Raw genomic sequence first — 23,985 nt, forward strand, 5'->3', positions numbered from 1 at the left:
TACTCAAAAAAAGTTAAGGACCACTTTTTAACGTACATAAAAATTTTATACAAGGTGTTTTATTTCTGGAAATACCTCAGTACAACTGTCCTAAATGTCCTTAAACACGCTGTAATCAATTTCACGCATGGGTGGTTTCAGTTGTTGCACAATGTCTCTCGCATCACTGCACATCCTGAAAAGTGGGCCCCGAGGGGTATCAGCTACCGACATGAAGTGGTAAAAACGAATGTCTGAGTGTCTTTCAGGCAGTTCAGTAACGAGTGTGACCACCTCCTGCAGCAATAACGGCTTCACAGCGCTGTCTCATGGAGCTGATGAGGCGATTGATGTCTCTGACATCCAGTGCATCCCATGCAGCCTCCAGAGCAACACCCAGCTGCTGCAGTCCAAGTGGATGGGCTTCGAGCTGCTCGAGACTCCTCCCCATCATGTCCCAGACGTGCTCTATCGGGTTTAAGTCCGGGGACCTCGCTGGCCACTCCATACGCTCAATCCCCTCAATACGCGAGAGACATCATGCAACAACTGAAACCACCCATGTGTGAAATTGTTACAGGGTGTTTGAGGAGATTCAAGACAGCCATATTCGGGTATTTCTAGAAATACAACACCCGGTTTGAAAATTGTATACACACATTAAAAAGTGGTCCTTAACTTTTTTTGAGTAGTGTATATATGTAGTGAAATGACAGAGACTGTGTGAAACTGTTTTTTTTGTTTGTTTGTTTGTTTGTTTTTTTTTTTTTTAGTGCAGGCCATATCACTGTGCATCGATTAAAAGAATTCTTCATGTGTAAAGATGTATCCACAAGTACAATGGTATGACTGATTTTGACAAAGTACAGAAAAAAAAATGGTATGAGGGCCTATTTACGGGTTCTTTGTCGATGTGTATCATACCAAGATCACACTTCCTGGTTTATGCTTGCATCCCATCTCCACATTTATCCATACTGCTGCCTGTACTGATGATATGCCGTTTTGAGGACCCATCGATTCAGGCAGACAGGGTTGAAACCAGGGTGTGCTATGATGCAGTCCAGTAGCTCCTGTGTGTCTTCATCTTCCATTTCATTTGGAAAGTCATCCATTGTTTGGACAACACGTGGCACCTCTTTGCAGCATGTGCTTTCCTGGAGGGTTGGCATTGCCGGACACTGCCCACTGCATGAACACTTGTAAACTGTTCAAAAAGCACATGAAAACCTTGTGCCATGTCATGCAGAAGTGTGTTCTTCAAGAATATACACATTAGCCTCCTCTAGCTCTCATGTAATCTACTGCTCACTAGTCAATCTTACATGCTTGACATCCAGTGTAGGCTACACAGGTTTTTGTTGTTGTTGTTGTTGTTGTTGTTGTTTTTTTTTTTTTGGGGGGGGTTAGGTGATTCACTATCAGCTGTCATTGGAAGCAAGCTAGAGCGAGAGTGCCTTCCTTTAGTGATGTAAATTACGTCATGTTGATTGACAGCTCAATTCCAGAGATGAGGGGCATTGTGAAGGGGGCATTACATATTGAGTTCATTGTCCAGCGGCAGCCATAAATTGAAAGTGTTTGACGAGAAATAATCACTAGATTCGTGCTCTACTGGGGAAATTACCCTAACATCAAAATTTTCACAGATTTAAGTCTCTAGGCTGTCCCAAGAATGAAACCCACCCCTATGTAATCACATAAACTGATCCAGCAAGATTTAAAGAGATCTTATTCAATAAATATATTTGTTACAAAGGGTTACAAAGAAATTCAATGAGAGTGTCGGCTTCCTTCAGTAGAATTCGCCATCTGCCTCTCGGTCCTAATGCGTTCTCTGCTGCCTTCCTTGCCATGCTCTACGTGGATATGAATTCACGCCACTCTCATGAAAGCTGGCAATTATCAGGAAAGGACTTCATCAGCCATGGTAGGAATGGATAGGCACTAGCACCAAGAATCACTGGCTATTCATCCACGCCATCTACTTCCCTCTTGATGTAAGGACAGTAAAGTTAGAGTTCACCGTCATTCCAGTTGGAGCACAGTTTTAAGTCAGTGTAACACCTTGAATATTTGATATCTTTCCATGGCGTGTATTGTTGGTGTCACATGGATGATATCTGCTCGACAAAAGAGAGAGATATTCTGATTCATATATCCGGTTCAGCGTACTTTATTTATTCCAATGGAATATCTGCATAAAGTCAGATGTGCCGTTGCCAGAAAAAGGAGGAGGGAATTAGACAGGGATGAAAGCTCCCACAGTGGGAGAAGATGAGGAGCTGACATCAGTATCAGGCATGATGTTTTAGTGAAATCAATGGAGGAAGAAATAAGGGGAGGAGCAATGAAAAAAGAGTGGTGGTGATGTGGCACAAACATGATGTCAAAATGAAAATAAGAGACAGTAGTGAAGCACCAAATAGAAGACTTGATGAGAAAGTGGCTAATGCAAAATTAAAGTGCAAGTGTCTTATACCACTATGAAATAAACAATTATGAAATAAAAACCACAATACAAGTCATGCAAAACAGAAAACTGAAGAGCCACAGAACTCAAAATATATGTAGTGAAGTGACAGAGACTGTGTGAAACAAGATGTTTTTTGGTGTGACTGTGATTTTGACATAGTACAGAAAGAAAAAAAATGGTATGAGGGCCTATTTACGGGTTCTTTGTCGATGTGTATCATACCAAGATCACACTTCCTGGTTTATGCTTGCATCCCATCTCCACATTTATCCATACTGCTGCCTGTACTGGTGATATGCCATTTTGAGGACCCATCGATTCAGGCTGACAGGGTTGAAACCAGAGTGTGCTGTGGTGCAGTCCAGTAGCTCCTCTATGGCTTCATCTTCCATTTCATTTGGAAAGTCATCCATTGTTTGGACAACACGTGGCACCTCTTTGCAGCATGCTTTCCCGGAGGGCTGGCATTGCCTGACATTGCCCACTGCATGAACACCTGTAAATTGTACAAAAAGCACATGAAAACCTTGTCCTATGTCGTGCAGAAGTATGTGTTATGAGTGCCTATTTACGGGTTCTAGATATCAATGTGTATCGTACCAAGATCACACTTACTGGTGTTATGCTTGCATCCAATCTCCCCATGTCTTCATATACCGCTGCCTGTACTGGAACGTTTTAAGAACCCATCGATTCAGGCAGACAGGGTTGAAACCTGGATGTGCTGTGATGCAGTCAAGTGGCTCCTGTATGTCTTCGTCTTCCCTTTCATTTGGAAAGTCATCCATTGTTTATACAACACGTGGCACCTCTTTGCAGCATATGCTTTCCCGGAGGGCTGGCATTGCGTGACATTGCCCACTGCATGAACACCTGTAAACTGTTCAAAAAGCACATGAAAACCTTGTGCCATGTCATGCAGAAGTGTGTTCTTCAAGAATATACACATTAGCCTCCTCTAGCTGTCATGTAATCTACTGCTTACTAGTCAATCTTACATACTTGACATCCAGTGTAGGCTACACAGGTTGTTGTTGTTGTTGTTGTTGTTGTTTTGTTTTGCTTTGTTTTTTTTTTTTGGTTTTTTTTTTTGGGGGGGGGGGTTAGGTGATACACTATCAGCTGTCATTGGAAGCAAGCTAGAGCGAGAGTGCCTTCCTTTAGTGAAGTAAATTACGTCTTGTTGATTGACAGCTCAATTCCAGAGATGAGGGGCATTGTGAAGGGGGCATTACATATAGAGTTCATTGTCCAGCAGCAGCCATAAATTGAAAGTGTCTGACGAGAAATAATCACTAGATTCTTGCTCTACTGGGGAAATTACCCTAACATCAAAATTTTCACAGATTTAAGTCTCTAGGCTGTCCCATGCAAGAATGAAACTCACCCCTATGTAATCACATAAACTGATCCAGCAAGATTTAAAGAGATCTTACTCAATAAATATATTTGTTACTAAGAAATTCAATGAGAGTGTCGGCCCCCTTCAGTAGAATTTGCCATCTGCCTCTCGGTCCTAATGCCTTCTCTGCTGCCTTCCTTGCCCTACTCTACGTGGATATGAATTCACGCCACTCTCATGAAAGCTGGCAATTATCAGGAAAGGACTTCATCAGCCATGGTAGGAATGGATAGGCACTAGCACCAAAAATCACTGGCTATTCTTCCATGCTATCTACTTCCCTCTTGATGTAAGGACAGTAAAGTTAGAGTTCACCCTCATTCCAGTTGGAGCACAGTTTAAATCAGTGTAACACCTTGAATATTTGATATCTTTCCATGGCGTATATTGTTGGTGTCACATGGATGATATCTACTCGACAGCTCGACAAAAGAGAGAGAGATTCTGATTCATATATCAGGTTCGGAGTACTTTATTTATTCCAATGGAATATCTGCATAAAGTCAGGCGTGCCATCGCCAGAAAAAGGAGGAGGGAATTAGACAGGGATGAAAGCTCCCACAGTGGGAGAAGATGAGGAGCTGACATCAGTATCAGGCATGATGTTTTAGTGAAATCCATGGAGGAAGAAGTAAGGGGAGGAGCAATGAAAAAAGAGTGGTGGTGATGTGGCACAAACATGATGTCAAAATGAAAATACGAGACAGGAGTGAAGCACCAAATAGAAGACTTGATGAGAAAGTGGCTAATGCAAAATTAAAGTGCCAGTGTCTTATACCACTATGAAATAAACAATTATGAAATAAAAACCACAATACAAATCATGCAAAACAGAAAACTGAAGAGCCACAGAACTTAAAATATATGTAGTGAAGTGACAGAGACTGTGTGAAACAAGATGTTTTTTGGTGTGACTGTGATTTTGACATAGTACAGAAAAAAAAAAATGTTATGAGGGCCTATTTACGGGTTCTGTATCGATGTGTATCATACCAAGATCACACTTCCTGGTTTATGCTTGCATCCCATCTCTGTATGTATCCATATACTGCTGCCTGTACTGGTGATATGCCATTTTGAGGACCCATCGATTCAGGCAGACAGGGTTGAAACCAGAGTGTGCTGTGGTGCAGTCCAGTAGCTCCTCTATGGCTTCATCTTCCATTTCATTTGGAAAGTCATCCATTGTTTATACAACACGTGGCACCTCTTTGCAGCATATGCTTTCCTGGAGGGCTGGCATTGCGTGACATTGCCCACTGCATGAACACCTGTAAAATGTTCAAAAAGCACATGAAAACCTTGTGCCATGTCATGCAGAAGTGTGTTCTTCAAGAATATACCCAATAGCCTCCTCTAGCTCTCATGTAATCTACTTCTCACTAGTCAATCTTACATACTTGACATCGAGTGTAGGCTACACAGATTTTTATTTGTTGTTGTTTTGGGTGTTTTTTTTTTTAGTTGTTACACTATCAGCTGTCATTGGAAGCAAGCAAGAGCGAGAGTGCCTTCCTTTAGTGACGTAAATAACGTCATGTTGATTGACAGTTCAATTCCAGAGATGAGGGGCATTGTGAAGGAGGCATTACATATTGAGTTCATTGTCCAGCGGCAGCCATGAATTGAAAGTGTTTGACGAGAAATAATCACTGGATTCGTGCTCTACTGGGGAAAATACCCTAACATCAAAATTTTCACAGATTTAAGTCTCTAGGCTGTCCCAAGAATGAAACTCACCCCTATGTAATCACATAAACTCATCCAGCAAGATTTAAAGAGATCTTACTCAATAAATATATTTGTTACAAAGGGTTACAAAGAAATTCAATGAGAGTGTCGGCCCCCTTCAGTAGAATTTACCATCTGCCTCTCGGTCCTAATGCGTTCTCTACTGCCTTCCTTGCCCTGCTCTACGTGGATATGAATTCACGCCACTCTCATGATATCAGGAAAGGACTTCATCAGCCATGGTAGGAATGGATAGGCACTAGCACCAAGAATCACTGGCTATTCATCCACGCTATCTACTTTCCTCTTGATGTAAGGACAGTAAAGTTAGAGTTCACTGTCATTCCAGTTGGAGCGCAGTTTAAATCAGTGTAACACCTTGTATATTTGATATCTTTCCATGGCGTGTATTGTTGGTGTCACATGGATGATATCTACTCGACAGCTCGACAAAAGAGAGAGAGATTCCGATTCATATATCCGGTTCAGCGTACTTTATTTATTCCAATGGAATATCTGCATAAAGTCAGGCGTGCCATCGCCAGAAAAAGGAGGAGGGAATTAGACAGGGATGAAAGCTCCCACAGTGGGAGAAGATGAGGAGCCGACATCAGTATCAGGCATGATGTTTTAGTGAAATCAGTGGAGAAAGAAATAAGGGGAGGAGCAATGAAAAAAGAGTGGTGGTGATGTGGCACAAACAAAATGTCAAAATGAAAATAAGAGACAGTAGTGAAGCACCAAATAGATGACTTGTTGAGAAAGTGGCAAGACAAAATTAAAATGCAAGCATCCTATAACACTATGAAGTTAACAATTATGAAATATAAACCAAAATACAAATCATGCGAAACAGAAAACTGAAGAGCCACAGAATCAAATTATATATCTAGTGAAGTGACAGAGACTGTCTGAAACAAGATATTTTTTGGTGTGACTATGATTTTGACATAGTACAGAAAAAAAAAAATGTTATGAGGGCCTATTTACGGGTTCTTTATCGATGTGTATCATACCAAGATCATTCTTACTGGTTTATGTTTGCATCCCATCTCCCCATGTATCCATACTGCTGCCTGTACTGATGATATGCCGTTTTGAGGACCCATCGATTCAGGCAGACAGGGTTGAAACCAGGGTGTGCTGTGATACAGTCCAGTAGCTCCTCTGTGGCTTCATCTTCCATTTCATTTGGAAAGTCATCCATTGTTTCGACAACACGTGGCACCTCTTTGCAGCATGTGCTTTCCCGGAGGGCTGGCATTTCCTGACACTGCCCACTGCAGGATCACCTGTAAAATGTACAAAAAGCACATGAAAACCGTTTGCCATGTCATGCAGAAGTGTGTTCTTCAAGAATATACCCAATAGCCTCCTCTAGCTCTCATGTAATCTACTTCTCACTAGTCAATCTTACATACTTGACATCCAGTGTAGGCTACACAGGTTTTTGTTGTTGTTGTTGTTGTTGTTGTTGGGTTTTTATTTTTTTTTTGGGGGGGGGGGGGTAGGTGATACACTATCAGCTGTCAGTGGAAGCAAGCTAGAGCGAGAGTGCCTTCCTTTAGTGACGTGAATTACGTCTTGTTGATTGACAGCTCAATTCCAGAGATGAGGGGCATTGTGAAGGGGGCATTACATATAGAGTTCATTGTCCAGCGGCAGCCATAAATTGAAAGTGTTTGACGAGAAATAATCACTAGATTCGTGCTCTACTGGGGAAATTACCCTAACATCAAAATTTTCACAGATTTAAGTCTCTAGGCTGTCCCAAGAATGAAACTCACCCCTATGTAATCACATAAACTGATCCAGCAAGATTTAAAGAGATCTTACTCAATAAATATATTTGTTACAAAGGGTTACAAAGAAATTCAATGAGAGTGTCGGCCCCCTTCAGTAGAATTCGCCATCTGCCTCTCAGTCCTAGTGCGTTCTCTGCTGTCTTCCTTGCCCTGCTCTACGTGGATATGAATTCACGCCACTCTCATGAAAGCTGGCTATCATCAGGAAAGGACTTCATCAGCCATGGTAGGAATGGATAGGCACTAGCACCAAGAATCACTGGCTATTCATCCACGTTATCTACTTCCCTCTTGATATAAGGACAGAGTTCACTGTCATTCCAGTTGGAGCACAGTTTAAGTCAGTGTAACACCTTGAATATTTGATATCTTTCCATGGCGTATATTGTCGGTGTCACATGGATGATATCTACTCGACAGCTCGACAAAAGAGAGAGAGATTCTGATTCATATATCCGGTTCAGAGTACTTTATTTATTCCAATGGAATATCTGCATAAAGTCAGACGTGCCATCGCCAGAAAAAGGAGGAGGGAATTAGACAGGGATGAAAGCTCCCACAGTGGGAGAAGATGAGGAGCTGACATCAGTATCAGGCATGATGTTTTAGTGAAATCAATGGAGGAAGAAATAAGGGGAGGAGCAATGAAAAAAGAGTGGTGGTGATGTGGCACAAACAAATTGTCACAATGAAAAGAAGAGACAGTAGTGAAGCACCACATAGAAGACTTGATGAGAAAGTGGCAAATACAAAATTAAAGTGCCAGTGTCCTATACCACTATGAAATAAACAATTATGAAATGAAAACCACAATACAAATCATGCAAAACAGAAAACTGAAGAGCCACAGAACTCAAAATATATGTAGTGAAGTGACGGAGACTGTGTGAAACAAGGATTTTTTTAAACGAAGTGAAGGCCATATCATTGTGCATAGATTAAAGGAATCCTTCATGTGTAAAGGAGTATCCACTAGTACAATGGTGTGAGTATGATATAGACATATTACAGGAAAAAAAAAAATGTTATGAGGGCCTATTTAAGGGTTCTACCTGGTATATCATTGTGTATCATACCAAGATCACACTTACTGGTTTATGCTTGCATCCAATCTCCCCTGGTCTCCATACTGCTTCCTGTACTGGTGATATGCCATTTTAAGGACCCAGGCAGACAGGGTTGAAACCAGGGTGTGCTATGATGCAGTCCAGTAGCTCCTCTGTGGCTTCATCTTCCATTTCATTTGGAAAGTCATCCATTGTTTGGACAACACGTGGCACCTCTTTGCAGCATGTGCTTTCCCGGAGGGCTGGCATTGCCTGACATTGCCCACTGCATGAACACCTTTAAAATGTTCAAAAAGCACATGAAAACCTTGTGCCATGTCATGCAGAAGTGTGTTCTTTAAGAATATAGGCATTAGCCTCCTCTAGCTCTCATGTAATCTACTTCTCACGAGTCAATCTTACATACTTGACATCCATTGTAGGCTACACAGATTTTTATTTGTTGTTGTTGTTTTGGGTTTTTTTTTAGTTGATACACTATCAGCTGTCATTGGAAGCAAGCTAGAGCGAGAGTGCCTTCCTTTAGTTACATATATTACGTCATGTTGATTGACAGCTCAATTCCTGAGATGAGGGGCATTGTGAAGGAGGCATTACATATAGAGTTCATTGTCCAGCGGCAGCCATAAATTGAAAGTGTTTGACAAGAAATAATCACTAGATTTGTGCTCTACTGGGGAAATTACCCTAACATCAAAATTTTCACAGATTTAAGTCTCTAGGCTGTCCCAAGAATGAAACTCACCCCTATGTAATCACATAAACGGATCCAGCAAGATTTAAAAAGATCTTACTCAATAAATATATTTGTTACAAAGGGTTACAAAGAAATTCAATGAGAGTGTCGGCCCCCTTCAGTAGAATTTGCCATCTGCCTCTCAGTCCTAGTGCGTTCTCTGCTGTCTTCCTTGCCCTGCTCTACGTGGATATGAATTCACACCACTCTCATGAAAGCTGGCTATTATCAGGAAAGGACTTCATCAGCCATGGTAGGAATGGATAGGCACTAGCACCAAGAATCACTGGCTATTCATCCACGCTATCTACTTCCCTCTTGATGTAAGGACAGTAAAGTTAGAGTTCACTGTCATTCCAGTTGGAGCACACTTAAAGTCAGTGTAACACCTTGTATATTTGATATCTTTCCATGGCGTATATTGTTGGTGTCACATGGATGATATCTGCTCGACAAAAGAGAGAGATATTCCGATTCATATATCCGGTTCAGCGTACTTTATTTATTCCACTGGAATATCTGCCTAAAGTCAGGCGTGCCATCGCCAGAAAAAGGAGGAGGGAATTAGACAGGGATGAAAGCTCCCACAGTGGGAGAAGATGAGGAGCTGACATCAGTATCAGGCATGATGTTTTAGTGAAATCAATGGAGAAAGAAATAAGGGGAGGAGCAATGAAAAAAGAGTGGTGGTGATGTGGCACAAACAAAATGTCAAAATGAAAATAAGAGACAGTAGTGAAGCACCAAATAGAAGACTTGATGAGAAAGTGGCTAATGCAAAATTAAAGTGCCAGTGTGTTATACCACATTGAAATAAACAATTATGAAATAAAAACCACAATACAAATCATGCAAAACAGAAAACTGAAGAGCCACAGAACTTAGAATATATGTAGTGAAGTGGCAGAGACTGTGTGAAACAAGATGTTTTTTGGTGTGACTGTGATTTTGACATAGTACAGAAAGAAAAAAATGTTATGAGGGCCTATTTACGGGTTCTGTATCGATGTGTATCATACCAAGATCACACTTCCTGGTTTATGCTTGCATCCCATCTCCACATTTATCCATACTGCTGCCTGTGCTGGTCATATGCCATTTTTAGGACCCATCCATTCAGGCAGACAGGGTTGAAACCAGGGTGTGCTGTGATACAGTCCAGTAGCTACTCTGTGGCTTCGTCTTCCCTTTCATTTGGAAAGTCATCCATTGTTTATACAACACGTGGCACCTCTTTGCAGCATGTGCTTTCCCGGAGGGCTGGCATTTCCTGACACTGCCCACTGCATGAACACCTGTAAAATGTTCAAAAAGCACATGAAAACCTTGTGCCATGTCATGCAGAAGTGTGTTCTTCAAGAATATACCCAATAGCCTCCTCTAGCTCTCATGTAATCTAATTCTCACTAGTCAATCTTACATACAATCTATCAGTTGTACGTGACAGTGTCTATGATCCAGCTACTCACCTTGAAATCAGCAGGGATATTACTACCTGGTTGCTGGAAATCCTACTTTCTCGGCCAATGGCCCGTAGTTGTTGAATTGTTTCTCGCAAAACAGATATGGCTGTTGTCCGAGACCTATATAATTTCTGTCTTTCTTTTAATTTTCTATTTTGTTCGGAAGAGGAGACACAGGGTCTCCTCTTCGTTCCTTTACCGTCAATGCTTGGTGAAATAAACATTGAAGGAAAAACCCACGCCACCCGTCACCCCCAAGCATAAACTGGCACTTTAATGTACATAAATGTGTGTCAAACTAAATGTGCATGATCCAAATTCTGTTCATAGTTCAAACCCACTTTCCATTTTGCATTGATATACAAAAACGAGGAGGAAAGAGGTAGGGGTGAATATATGAGCAGAGTGTATGAGGTATGTGTATGTACACTTGAGATTCTTTTAATTTCTTTCTCGAGTATAGGATGGCTCTGAACAGAGCCTTTTAGATTGCATAAATGACAAATCATTGGAAGTCATAGTCATCAGACAGATTGACGAATGCCTGTTTGCTGTAGTGGTATTGACAAACAGGAGTGAATGTTGCAGCTGGTTGCATGGGTCTGAACTCATCCAGGCAGCACCTCGATCCTCCTGCTTGTGCAAAGTCATGGCCTCTTGCCATGCTTGTGCCACTGTTTACTGCCAGATGTGCCAGCAGCTATTGGAGTTGAAGATCCAACAGGATTTGGTGGCAATGTTGGTGTCACTCATTCTCGTCTGAGAAGTGTTGGCATTCAATACTGACGATGTGTCAAAGAGGGGGGAGTGCATCTCCAGATAAGGGGGGGGGGTGGGGTTAGAGGGTGGCAGCTCCTCAACAGTTGGAAGAAAGCTTCAAACAACATTCCTGCCGCTGTTGTGGTTGTGCTAGATAACTTCGGCAAGATGGGCTTCAAAGTTTATAGTGATCGTGTCCTGTTGATTTACCGAAAGTGATCTTTGGCATGCTTCCATGCCCCCTCATTGTGATTGGTACACACCTCTGTCTCTTCTCCCCCGGTGACAGTGTGTACATAGGTCATCTTGAATGCCTCCTTATGCACAATGGAGAAGTGATGGAAACCTTGGCTGTTGAGAGCTGCATACCCTGCCCAGCCATCCGTGTAGACGGTGGAGCTGATCTCGACATGGTGCTCAATGATGTGAAGGAGTGTGTCTTCTGATTGATCGTCAACATAGTACATGATGACCTTGTTTAACAATCACTCTACAAGCCCCACCATCCTTACCTTCACTCCTACGTTCGATTTTTGATGATGATGTTTGTGTAGCCCCTGTTTGGTGCAACATTAAATGATATGTTTCATGTTGTATAGTTTAAATGGTTTAAACTAGTATATAGGATGACCAGGATGCTGCAACGAAATGAAAGTGGGCAAGCAGCTCACATTCCTAAGCACTGTGGTCACTACCGGTCAGTAATGGACCGCTCTAAACACACACCTGTGTGCTGACAGGTTCCGAAGTCCAGCCAGTGTGGTTGCCATGGTAATGCACATGATATATACCAGCTTCTGGTAGGAGCTTGCGTCACTGCCCTTTTCTTTCCCTCTCTCCTCTCTCTTGCTTTATCCACTCCCACTCTTGGTTCCCAAACTCCCTCTCTCTCTGTCTCCCCTTACTCTCTCTACCTACCACTTCCTCTCCCTACCCCTCTCTATTGCCTTTTCTCGAGAAAGTAGCGTTAGTCATTTAATGAGAAATGGGCTCTTCCATCTCAACAGATGAAGGTGGATAAAAGTTACTCGAGTATATTGAAATCATGATATTTGAGAGTAATTAGTTTAAGACAATGTGTTTCATGTGTTATGTGTATAAGTGCTAATTACAATGTGGTAAAACAGCACACTATGTAGTACAAATATGCTTTAACTGAAGACTCCACAACCACCCCCCCCCCCCTCAGATTACAGTATCCACCCTCTAATTTAGCAAGGTGGTACTGTCCACCTCAACTTGCATCATCTTGGCTCAAACTTCCTCCTCTTTTGCTCCCGCTCTTCAAAGAGCGAGGATGTGTTGAGCATCCCAGCTTTTGACAGTCTTCACAACTTTTGGTATTTCAGGTAAGCTATTTGCACTCAATTTAATGTATGTAGTTATTGATATGTGTGATTGCTTTCAAGTAATATCATTTAGGATTAATGAGATTTTGCTGTAGTTCAAGTATTTGAAACAAGTCAACTGATAACACGTGCCTTAACATTTCATTGATTCCACAAGTTAAGCTCATTTGCTTTAATGATAAGTACTGACACTTTGGTAAATTGTACATTAGGTCATTTGTTCATCTGTTCAGTGTTGCTAATATACGCCGCACATGGTGCTTTGTTTGACGCTTCAATTGCATGACTTTGAAGTGAAAGTCACATTTGTTTTGGATTTAAATAAAGTGGTATTGTCAGGACAACCAGATAGACTGCAGCTATCTGTTGCTGCGATATCACATTAGGCTCACAATGCATTTATGTAAAGCTTAACTGAACAGATCATGCACTTGCCGTATATTACTTTCAATGCATTTATGTATCGAATGTTATTTATGTTTTAACACAATGTTTCAAGATTCAATTGATTCATGTTTGATCCATGAAGTTTTGCTTCATTTAATAAATTATGTTTTTGAAGTTAGATATAAGAAATCATTCGATAATCTCCTCTTTTGCTCCCGCTCTTCAAAGAGCGAGGATGTGTTGAGCATCCCAGCTTTTGACAGTCTTCACAACTTTTGGTATTTCAGGTCAACTCGACTACAGAGACCTGAAACAATGGCATAAGTAAAATGTCTGCACTGAAAACTTGCTCAATCGTTGCAATGGCTTGTACTTTGTTAAATTGTTAGGAACAAGCTTGTAATGACTTAAGAAATAAAACTGTCGAGAAACAGGACAACTAAATCCAGACATGTAGGGTCTGATTGGAATGCCCTTGGCATGACTAAATCATATTGTACATAATGTATATGTGTTTCTTATTATAATCATTAAAGGAAGCTATATATTTCCTTTAAAGACAGTTGTCTAATAGTTATTGATTAGCAGTCATGGTAGTAAATTTATTTAATTACTCCTTACTGGTGAGCATAGTATGCATGATGGTGAGCGTAAATGAAAGTGTTTCACCATGCTGTATGTGTGAATGTGTATAGTTGTGACTGAGTGATGTTGATGTGACTTGTTGCACACTGTACATATGTTTGAAACCTTCCCGTAGACCGAAAGGTGGGGATATATTGTGAGTGTTAGTGTATGTTAACATAATAGTACATACACATAACAATACTTGCCCAACAAAATTCTTCCGCTGCGTATTAATATCTGTGTTTTAGGAAAGGTCCTCCCCCACCCTAAGAGTTTCGGCGCTACATTTGCATCTTCTTCCGAACAGCGACTCATCCTTCTCTACTTTGCCAGTGAGTTTCATCAAATCTTCTTGAGTGTCTACTTTGTCTTTTGTCAAAGTACTTCTAAAAGATGTCTCACATGAAGTTTAGACAATCCACAGCTGTGCACTTGTAGTCAAGGCCAGCCGGAAGGGATGAAGAACAGAGGGAGCTCTGAAGAAGCATGTTACGGATGAATTCTAAAATGTCCTGTATTGTGAAGTGGCTGTTTTGAAAGAACGAGCGTGTCATGATCGAGAACTCATGATCACGTGGATGATCAACACCTTTCTGCCGTTAGTGCTATAGGTATGTGATGTTTGTCCTTCCGTTCTGTGAGTATATAAGGATGACCACAGACATTATACTCTTGGTGCTCAGTGATGAGTCTCTCCTTCTGAACCCACCTCAGCACCTCTATGGGTGATAGCACGATGGAGAGGTTGTAGAATGACCAGGGATAGTAGAAGTCGGACACAGTGCACATGTGGAGGTTCACACACTTACAGAAATTGCAAGCCATCATAGACGAAATGATGAAAGAAATACCATTAAGCTGTGAAGTTATCCTCTGCTGTTTATACTTGTATCTGTTCTCTTAGGATCCTCTGTTAAGCTTATCTTGGAAAGAATTGTCAGTCTGACACCTCCATTTCCAACTTCTTGAAGAAGTCTCACATGAAGTTTGCCCAATCCACAGCTATGCGCTTGTAGTCAAGGCCAGCCTGAAGTAGCATGTTGCAGACAAATTTACTCTAAAATACCCTGTATCGTGAATTGGCTGTTTTGATAGAACGAGCGTGTCATGATCGAGAACTCACAATCATGTGGATGATCAACAGCCTTTCTGCCATTAGTGCCATGATAGGTACATGATATTTGCCCTTCCGTTCTGCGAGCGTATAAGGATGACCACAGACATAGTCGTGGTGATCAGTGATGGGTCTCTCCTTCTGAAGCCACCTCAGCACCTTGATGGGTGATAGCACGAGGAAGAGGTTGTAGAATGACCAGGGATAGTAGAAGTTGAACACAGTGCACTAGTGCAGATTCACACGCTTACAGAAATTGCAAGCCATGTAGATGAAATGATGAAAGAAATACCTTTGAGCTTTAACTTTTAGAAGTCATCCTCTGCTATTTATGTCTATTCTCTTAGGATCCTTTGTCATGCTTAACTTGGAAAGAATTGTCAGTCTGACTCCTCCATTTCCAACTTCTTGAAGATGTCTCACATGAAGTTTGCCCAATCCACAGCTGTGCGCTTGTAGTCGAGGCCAGCCTGAAGTAGCATGTTGCAGACAAATTCTGAAATACCCTGTATCGTGAATTGGTGGTTTTGAAAGAACGAGCCTGTCATGAACGAGAACTCACGATCATGTGGATGATCAACAGCCTTTCTGCCATTAGTGCCATGATAAGTACGTGATATTTGCCCTTCCGTTCTGCGAGTGTACAAAGATGACCACAGACATTATACTCCTGGTGATCAGTGATGGGTCTCTCCTTCTGAAGCCACCTCAGCACCTCGATGGGTGATAGCATGCGGAAGAGGTTGTAGAATGACCAGGGATTATAGAAGTCGGACACAGTGCACATGTGCAGGTACACACACTTACAGAAACTGCAAGCCATTGTAGACGAAACGATGAAAGAAATACCTTTGAGCTCTAAAGTTACATTTGTATCCTCTTCTGTTTATATCTGTTCTCTTAAGATCCTCTGTCAATCTCAGCTTGGAAAGAATTACCAGTTCGACACCTCCATTTCGAACTTTTACTCAAACACAATTTCTGCTTGTTGTGTGCAAATGTTGTGATGCTCTTTGATCTTAGTGGAGTGCTGGATATGTTTTTCTTTTTTCCATAAAAATGGCATTTCTATTGTGCACCCCACCTAAGCCATTGTTAATTTGCAATTAGCGCCATAATCTGAATTATGATATCATGCCAATCTTGACGCTGTAGGTCTACAGACGTAACATTTCTCAAGAAACTGACACTAACAGGGTCTTCTTGTGTGTAAACAAGAGGGAGAACTTCCCTGAAGACTTGTTCATGCTTGTTACCTATGTAGTTTATGATTTCAGACCATATAATGGTTCAACAAACATGACCAATTTTTCCAGCAAAAAGTCACTATGCTTCAGTTCTTGATGAATAACTTTCTTGATTTTAGATGATATCCAAACCACACCAGCATTACCCAGTGGGTCATATACCTCTCTTCCAAAAGACCTTGCACTATGATGGGCTACAATTACAAAAAGATATGCTTCTCGAATGCTTTCCAGAAGCGAATGATTTTGAGTGACCATGGCATCCTGTAATGCCTTTCACTACTTTTGCCTTTGATATCTGCTCATCGATCATTTCTTTCATATTGACAACTGTAAAAGGCAGCGCCTGTAGTAGTTAAATCAAGCCATAGGTTGATGAACACTTTCACTGTTTACCAGGCACAGTGAAGTGCATATAGGCCCTACTGAGGGGCAGAGCCAGCAGTGATGTTGAAGTACATGAGGAGGGAAGGTGTACTTACTCCCTTTTCTCCTTCAGTGATCCAGATTCTGCTGCATCAATTCTCTGCCTTTGCATCTCTTCAACTGTGTGACTGTGGGCATTGAATGGATGGGACCACCTATAAATCCCCACGCTATAGGGTCCTAAAAGAAGAAAACATCAAACTGCTTAGATACCTAAGGCGACGTCGGACTGTACTTTATGACACTCCAAGGATGCTTACCATGTCTTTTATATGAAATCCACAACCGCAGAAGAACTTGTGGATATTGCGGGTATGTGACAATAACGAAATACCTACTCACCAACTACGGAACGGAGGACTGTGACACGAGAGGTAGATGCGGTACTGGTAGACGAAACTGGACGTGAAGAGGTGGGAACACCGGAATAATCACCAGGGCATCGGAAGATATGGACAATGTCCCTTATTGCACGTCCCGAGATTATATGAAAGGAGCTAGACAAAAGGTCCAGCGACAGCGTAGAAAAACCTCCGGATGTCGCGGCTAGCACAAGCGAGAATAGTCCACAGCTAGAACACTGAGACGAGAAGACGCTAAAGTCCCTGGTAGAGTCTGTCACGCTATGTACAGCACGCTAACTGAACCGAGGCAGCGATGCAAACTGGACGGAGATCGCGGTAATCGTAGCGATAAGAAATCCGCTGGTGGATTGTAGAAATTGAAGAGAAGGCGAGTCGCGGTGTAAAATGCAGCGAAACTCGATGTATAATATCCAAGATTGGAGGAGGGAAAAGAACGTAATACAATGGACGACTAACTCCTTAGACGTGCGAAGCTACGGAGTGATCGTAACGAGATCGCGAGGAGAAGTGAAGTACGATAATGCTGACGCGGTTGCTCCTGTCCAGAAATTGCTGATTCGGGAAAATGTTCTGGTCACGCCAGCGAGTGACCACGCCTTGGCATAAAGGTGATTGGCCGCTTGACCACATAAGAACATGTTGATTGGCCACTCCTGTCACGGGACGCTGGCTAGCTACGATTACAAAACATTGACTAGGGTTCGAACCTGGGTGAGGTGACGGAACGCACCTGTTGCCAATGAATTAAGATAGAGGAATCTACAATGTAGGTAGGATACGAGACGCTACAGCAGCTCCCCTCTAGATTGATGCGAAATGAAGAGAAGCAAAAATCGATGCCAAAAGTAGACAGGTATGAAATGCTAGAAAGAATATATCGCGTCCTATGTTGGCTACAGTTAGTCTTCGTCAACCGCGATAGCTGGATTTTACACAAGCACGATATAATCGCAAGTGATACAAAAAAAAAAAAAACAACAACAACTCAGTCATATGTAGGACATTCGCGTTGGACACTCATTTCACCGTTTGTATCATGATCCTAACTACAGTTGTATATCATGGCCGTCAAGTAAGCGGTGCTAGAATATACGGCGTCACAACGCGAAGAAAAAAAAATAATTCCGAGGTGACCGCTTGTCAACACCGACCACGTGTTTCGCTGTCACATACCAGAATACCACTACACACAAAATATCGATGTAAACATAAAGCGAAAAGTGAAGTCACAGAGCTGTGTCCATACATAGCTTCAACCATGTTTAACAATGTTCACGTATCGAGCCGGCCACCTGACCTGTCGACCGGAGCGAGTCGTGCGAGGGTCGGGGGAGGCTGGCACGGGGGAAGGGGCGGGCGGTGGCGGTGTCGGTGGTCTCGTGGAGGGTGCCGTTGAGGTGGCCGCCGGAGTTGTGAGGGGCGATGAGACGGGAGGAAAGGTGAAGTCATGTTCCAGATACGCTGGTTTCAGTCGATCTATACTGACATTATCATGTTTACCGTCGATATCGATCCGGAAGAACTTGCCGGTACGATGGATGACTGGATAAGGACCTCGGTAGGGTGGCTCGAGGGGTCGCTTGACTGCATCCTGCCGTATGAAAACATGACTAGACGTGGATAAGTCAGAATTCACATATGATGGACGTTGTTGTCCGCGCGTGGGGGTGGGGCGGATGTTTCGCATGACCTCTTTGAGTCGATGGACATAGTTGGTCGGGTCCGGATGTACGTCTGGCTGAATTGGTGTAACAAACTGTGCAGGTAATGTAATCCCTGTCCCGTAAACCAATTCAGCTGATGAACAACCGATGTCGGCTTTGATGGCAGTCCGTATACCTAGTAACACCAGTGGTAAGGTTTCAGTCCAGCGTATGTTGTTGTGTGTTTTGATTGCCGACTTTAAGTGTCTGTGTAGTCGCTCTACTAGACCGTTGGAGATGGGATGATACGATGTGGTTCGAATGCGTGTCGTACCGAGGAGGTCAGTGAGGGAGCGGAAGAGTTGGGACTCGAACTGACGGCCTCGGTCGGTCGTGATCGTCGACGGTACGCCAAAACGAGCTATCCAATGTGTAACAAACGTTCGCGCGACCGTGTCTGCTGAGATGTCACTCATTGGAATCACTTCAGGCCATCGTGTATAACGGTCAATGCAAGTGAGGAGGTACTGGTAACCGTCGGACGGGGGAAGGGGACCAACGATATCGAGATGAACGTGATTAAATCTCGCGTCAGGTGTCGAAAACGTTCCCAGTGGCGACTTGGTATGGCGATGAACTTTGCATTTCTGACATTGAAGGCACGTCTTCGCCCATGAACGTATATCACGGTTGATTCCTTTCCATACAAAACGGTCAGTACAGAGCTTTTGTGTCGCTTTAATCCCGGGATGTGAGAGATTATGTAGGGCACTGAAAACTGACTTACGAAAAGGAAGAGGGACGTAAGGACGTGGTGTACCTGTGGAGACATCACACAGTATGGTATTGCCTGAAGAAAGAATAGGCATACGTTTCAGTTTGATCGAGTCGTCATCTGAGAGGCCTGCAATCTCCTCATCGTCCTCCTGAGCGCGTGCGATCGCGTCGAAATCGACGGAGGGGGAAAGACGTACGTTGTCAATATGAACTCGTGAGAAAACGTCCGCCGGTATGTTGTCCTTACCGCTGACATGACGTATATCCGACGTGAATTGCGAGATATAATCCAACTGACGGATTTCGCGCGGCGAATAGCGATCGGGCTTCGCGTTGAGCGCATAAGTCAAAGGTTTGTGGTCAGTGAACAAGATGAATGACCGGCCCTCCAGTAGATGTCGGAAATGTCGGATACCGAGATAAGCTGCCAAAAGTTCTCGGCCAAATGTGCTATATCGTGTCTCGCGATCTTGTAAGCGCTTGGAGAAGAAAGCTAATGGTTGCCATTCGTTACTCACGAGCTGATGAACGACCCCGCCGACGCCAACATCGGATGCGTCGACTGAAAGGCTGAGTGGCGTATCCGATTGGGGATGAGCAAGAAGAGTGGCGTTTACCAGTTCGTTCTTGGCTTTGTTGAAAGCTGAGAGTTCACAATTGTTCAACTCGATGGATTGATGTTTTTTCTTCCTGTTTTTGAGAAGATCAGTGAGAGGTTGAAGTGTATCGGCACAATGGGGAACGAATCTCCGATAGAAGTTAATCAGGCCAAGAAATTCTCTGAGTTTGCGAAGAGAAGTAGGTGTCGGGAAATCGCGGATGTGTTGTACCTTATCGTCCAGTGGGCGGATCCCGTGGTCGTCGACCACGTGGCTGAGGAAGGTAAGCGACGAAGCACCGAACACACACTTGAGTGGATTAATGACAATGCCGTATGATTGTAGCCTGTCAAAAAGCTGACGTAAGTGTGACTCATGTTCCTCTTCGTTGTCGCTCGCGACTAGCACATCGTCCAAATAGACGAAAACAAAAGGTAACCCCCTGACAACTTCATCCATCAGGCGTTGGAAAGATTGCGCGGCGTTTCGAAGGCCAAAAGGCATTCGAACGAATTCGAAAAGTCCGAAAGGTGTGATGATGGCAGTCTTGGGGATGTCGGCGGCTTCTACCGGAATTTGGTGATAGGCACGTACTAGATCTATCTTCGAGAAGACTCGTTTGCCGCTGAGATGGGTGGAGAAATCCTGTAGATGAGGGATTGGATAACAATCTGGGATGGTGCGGGAGTTAAGGGCACGGTAGTCACCGCAAGGCCTCCAGTCGCCGGGGGTTTTCTTCGGAACCATATGTAGGGGCGATGCCCAATTACTCTGAGAAGGGCGAATTATTCCGAGCTCCATCATGTGTTCGAATTCCGCTTTCGCTATACGCAGACGGTCGTCAGCGAGGCGGCGCGGGCGGGCTGAAACTGGCGGGCCCCGGGTGGGAATGTGATGCGTGGTGCCGTGTTTGACTACATCGTACCTGCATATCGGCCGCACGATGTCAGGATATTCTCGAAGTAGGACGTCGTAGCGTGAAGAAGAAGTAGCAGTCATGATAGTCGGTGTGACATGCGCGTGGGTGGTTTGAAAACCATGAATCACTAAATTCGTAGTAGTGTCAATGAGTTTCCGATTTTTGACATCCACCAGCAGACCAAATTCGCGCAGGAAATCAGCGCCAATGATTGGCGAGGGCAAATCGGCGATGATAAACACCCAACGAAATGTTCTCCGCAGTCCCAAGTTCAATGTGAGAGATTTTTGTCCGTACGTGGCAATGGGTGACCTGTTTACCGCCTGGAGTTTGACGGAAGTAGGCTGAGTAGACGAGACTAGCTTGTGTGTTACTGGCAAAATGCTAACCTCAGCTCCAGTATCAACGAGGAACTTGGTACCTGAACATTTGTCGTAGACATGAAAAAGGCGACTCGGGGGCGCGTCAGTACCAAACGAGTCGGTCGCCGCTACTCGTTGGCGGGGGCGTTTCCCTGAGGCGTAGAAGAAGGGTGTGGCTTGGTTTGCCAGGAACACGGAGGCGAGCAATTTTTGGCGTCCTCCCCATACTGCCAGTGGTACCAGCACTCAGCTCCTGCGTGTTGTTTGGGTTGGCGTTCGTCCGCGGAATTGCGACCTCGACTACGACCGCGGCTACGATTCCTGCCAGAAAACCTGGTCGGAGAGCGACCACGGTCCTGCTGTAGCTGCTTGGCGAGTGACTGGACCTGCAAGGTGAGATGCTGCACTTGGTCGGCGAGTTTTTTGACATCGTCAGATGCAGATTGTGCCGGTGCTGATGGCAGATTGGAGGCGGTAAGATTTAAGATAGGAAGACTGGACGTGGAAGGAGAACCAACCTCGATGATTTTGTCAGCGAGTTCGGCGAGCTGATGGACCGTCATGGAGTCCCTGCTGGACGCGAGGATGGACTGGACGTGGTGAGGAAGACGTGTAAGGAAAAGTTGACGGAAGAAACTGTCTTCCAACGTCTTGCCGGCGAGCAGCTGCTCCATGCGCCGGAGAAGTTGCGTGGGGGAACGATCTCCCAGTTCTTCGGCGGTTAACAGCTGATGTATCCGTCGCTGCTCCGAAGCAGTCGTACGCTTCGTTAACTCCAATTTGAGAACTTTGTACGGGTTGGAAGGAGGTGGAGAAACGAGTAGGTCACGGACAGCGGTGGCATATTGGGGTTGTAATGAAGAGACCACATAATGATACATGGTCTTTTCGCTGGTGATGCCTTTCGTAGAAAATTGGGCCTCGACTTGGGCGAACCATAGGACGGGATCGTCCGGCCAGTACGGGGGCAGCTTGATGCTGACAGCGGCGGCAACAGCGCCGGGTTGCTGGGGAGTGGAACCGAGTGGTGGGGCAGCGGTGCCGGGCTGTTGAGCGGCGGCGCCGGGTTGCTGGGCGGCGGCGCCGGGGAGTTGGGCAGATTGCTCCTCAGTGTCAGGCATGACGTACGCGACGGGAAAAGAGTTCCGTAAAAGAATAGCGGGGTCACCAATGTGGATATTGCGGGTATGTGACAATAACGAAATACCTACTCACCAACTACGGAACGGAGGACTGTGACACGAGAGGTAGATGCGGTACTGGTAGACGAAACTGGACGTGAAGAGGTGGGAACACCGGAATAATCACCAGGGCATCGGAAGATATGGACAATGTCCCTTATTGCACGTCCCGAGATTATATGAAAGGAGCTAGACAAAAGGTCCAGCGACAGCGTAGAAAAACCTCCGGATGTCGCGGCTAGCACAAGCGAGAATAGTCCACAGCTAGAACACTGAGACGAGAAGACGCTAAAGTCCCTGGTAGAGTCTGTCACGCTATGTACAGCACGCTAACTGAACCGAGGCAGCGATGCAAACTGGACGGAGATCGCGGTAATCGTAGCGATAAGAAATCCGCTGGTGGATTGTAGAAATTGAAGAGAAGGCGAGTCGCGGTGTAAAATGCAGCGAAACTCGATGTATAATATCCAAGATTGGAGGAGGGAAAAGAACGTAATACAATGGACGACTAACTCCTTAGACGTGCGAAGCTACGGAGTGATCGTAACGAGATCGCGAGGAGAAGTGAAGTACGATAATGCTGACGCGGTTGCTCCTGTCCAGAAATTGCTGATTCGGGAAAATGTTCTGGTCACGCCAGCGAGTGACCACGCCTTGGCATAAAGGTGATTGGCCGCTTGACCACATAAGAACATGTTGATTGGCCACTCCTGTCACGGGACGCTGGCTAGCTACGATTACAAAACATTGACTAGGGTTCGAACCTGGGTGAGGTGACGGAACGCACCTGTTGCCAATGAATTAAGATAGAGGAATCTACAATGTAGGTAGGATACGAGACGCTACAAACTTAAAGTTGCTGGCGTGAGATTTGGTATCTTGAGGCTCCCATCCGCTGTTGAACTCTCGAAGCAGCATACGCATTGTTTGCTGTTAATAAAGTCAAAGGAATTTTGAAGCTCTATTTAGGGTTTCGTGGAATGAGACAGAAGAAGCTGTGTGCTTGCCACCTTGCTAAGCACCGAATAATCGTTGTACGATATAGGAAGATTGTGGAAATCTAAATTCCACTAACTGCTGGTTTCCAGAACCGTTAGTACCGCGAAAATGCGATAAAAAAACAGATGATTTGACTGTGATAAGGGAACTACGTTCAAATACTCGTGCATAGAAAAGCGATATGACTGCGCATGCACAAAGCGGGTCTCTCAATGTAGTCTCTTTCGGAGACTCCAGAAGTAAAATAAAGATCAAATTTCAAACAGGTAAGTTCTCATTTAATCTTTCTATTTACCTTGAATGATTTTACATCAGTCTGGAGTGTATGTTGTTGCAAAATACAACTTTCCAAAATTTAGTTATACAGCTCACCTGGAGTTCATAATGGTTTCAAACTCCTACAAAAAATTCTTGCATTCAGTGTATCTTACAGTGGATCAGAAATTAGACTGTAGAATGGCATATACATGTGTAAAGGCTGTATTACAAACCATTATCAAGTGAAATATTAAAAATACTCTCATTGTTACTTCCCTGTATCTCAAGATTACATTTCTTTTCCAGTTATAATA

The 23,985-nt window shown here is 43.9% G+C and overlaps 1 protein-coding gene across 1 annotated transcript; it reads right to left on the reverse strand.

The window, feature by feature from the left end:
- Positions 1-21,289: 21,289 nt before the first annotated feature.
- Positions 21,290-22,354, reverse strand: LOC139721852 (uncharacterized). Its single transcript, XM_071633171.1, has one exon. The coding sequence runs from the start codon at positions 22,352-22,354 to the stop codon at positions 21,362-21,364; it is 993 nt and encodes a 330-aa protein (XP_071489272.1). The 3' UTR covers positions 21,290-21,361.
- Between the last annotated feature and the right edge of the window lie 1,631 nt (positions 22,355-23,985).

Source organism: Diadema antillarum, unplaced genomic scaffold (assembly GCF_040938485.1).
Source record: "Diadema antillarum isolate AM-2024a unplaced genomic scaffold, OU_Dant_1.0 scf00000151, whole genome shotgun sequence".
Classification (NCBI taxonomy): Eukaryota; Metazoa; Echinodermata; class Echinoidea; order Diadematoida; family Diadematidae; genus Diadema; species Diadema antillarum.

Coding starts and splice junctions, on each gene's coding strand:
- LOC139721852 (XM_071633171.1), bottom strand. CDS start 22,354: ATGCCTGACACTGAGGAGCAATCTGCCCAACTCCCCGGCGCCGCCGCC.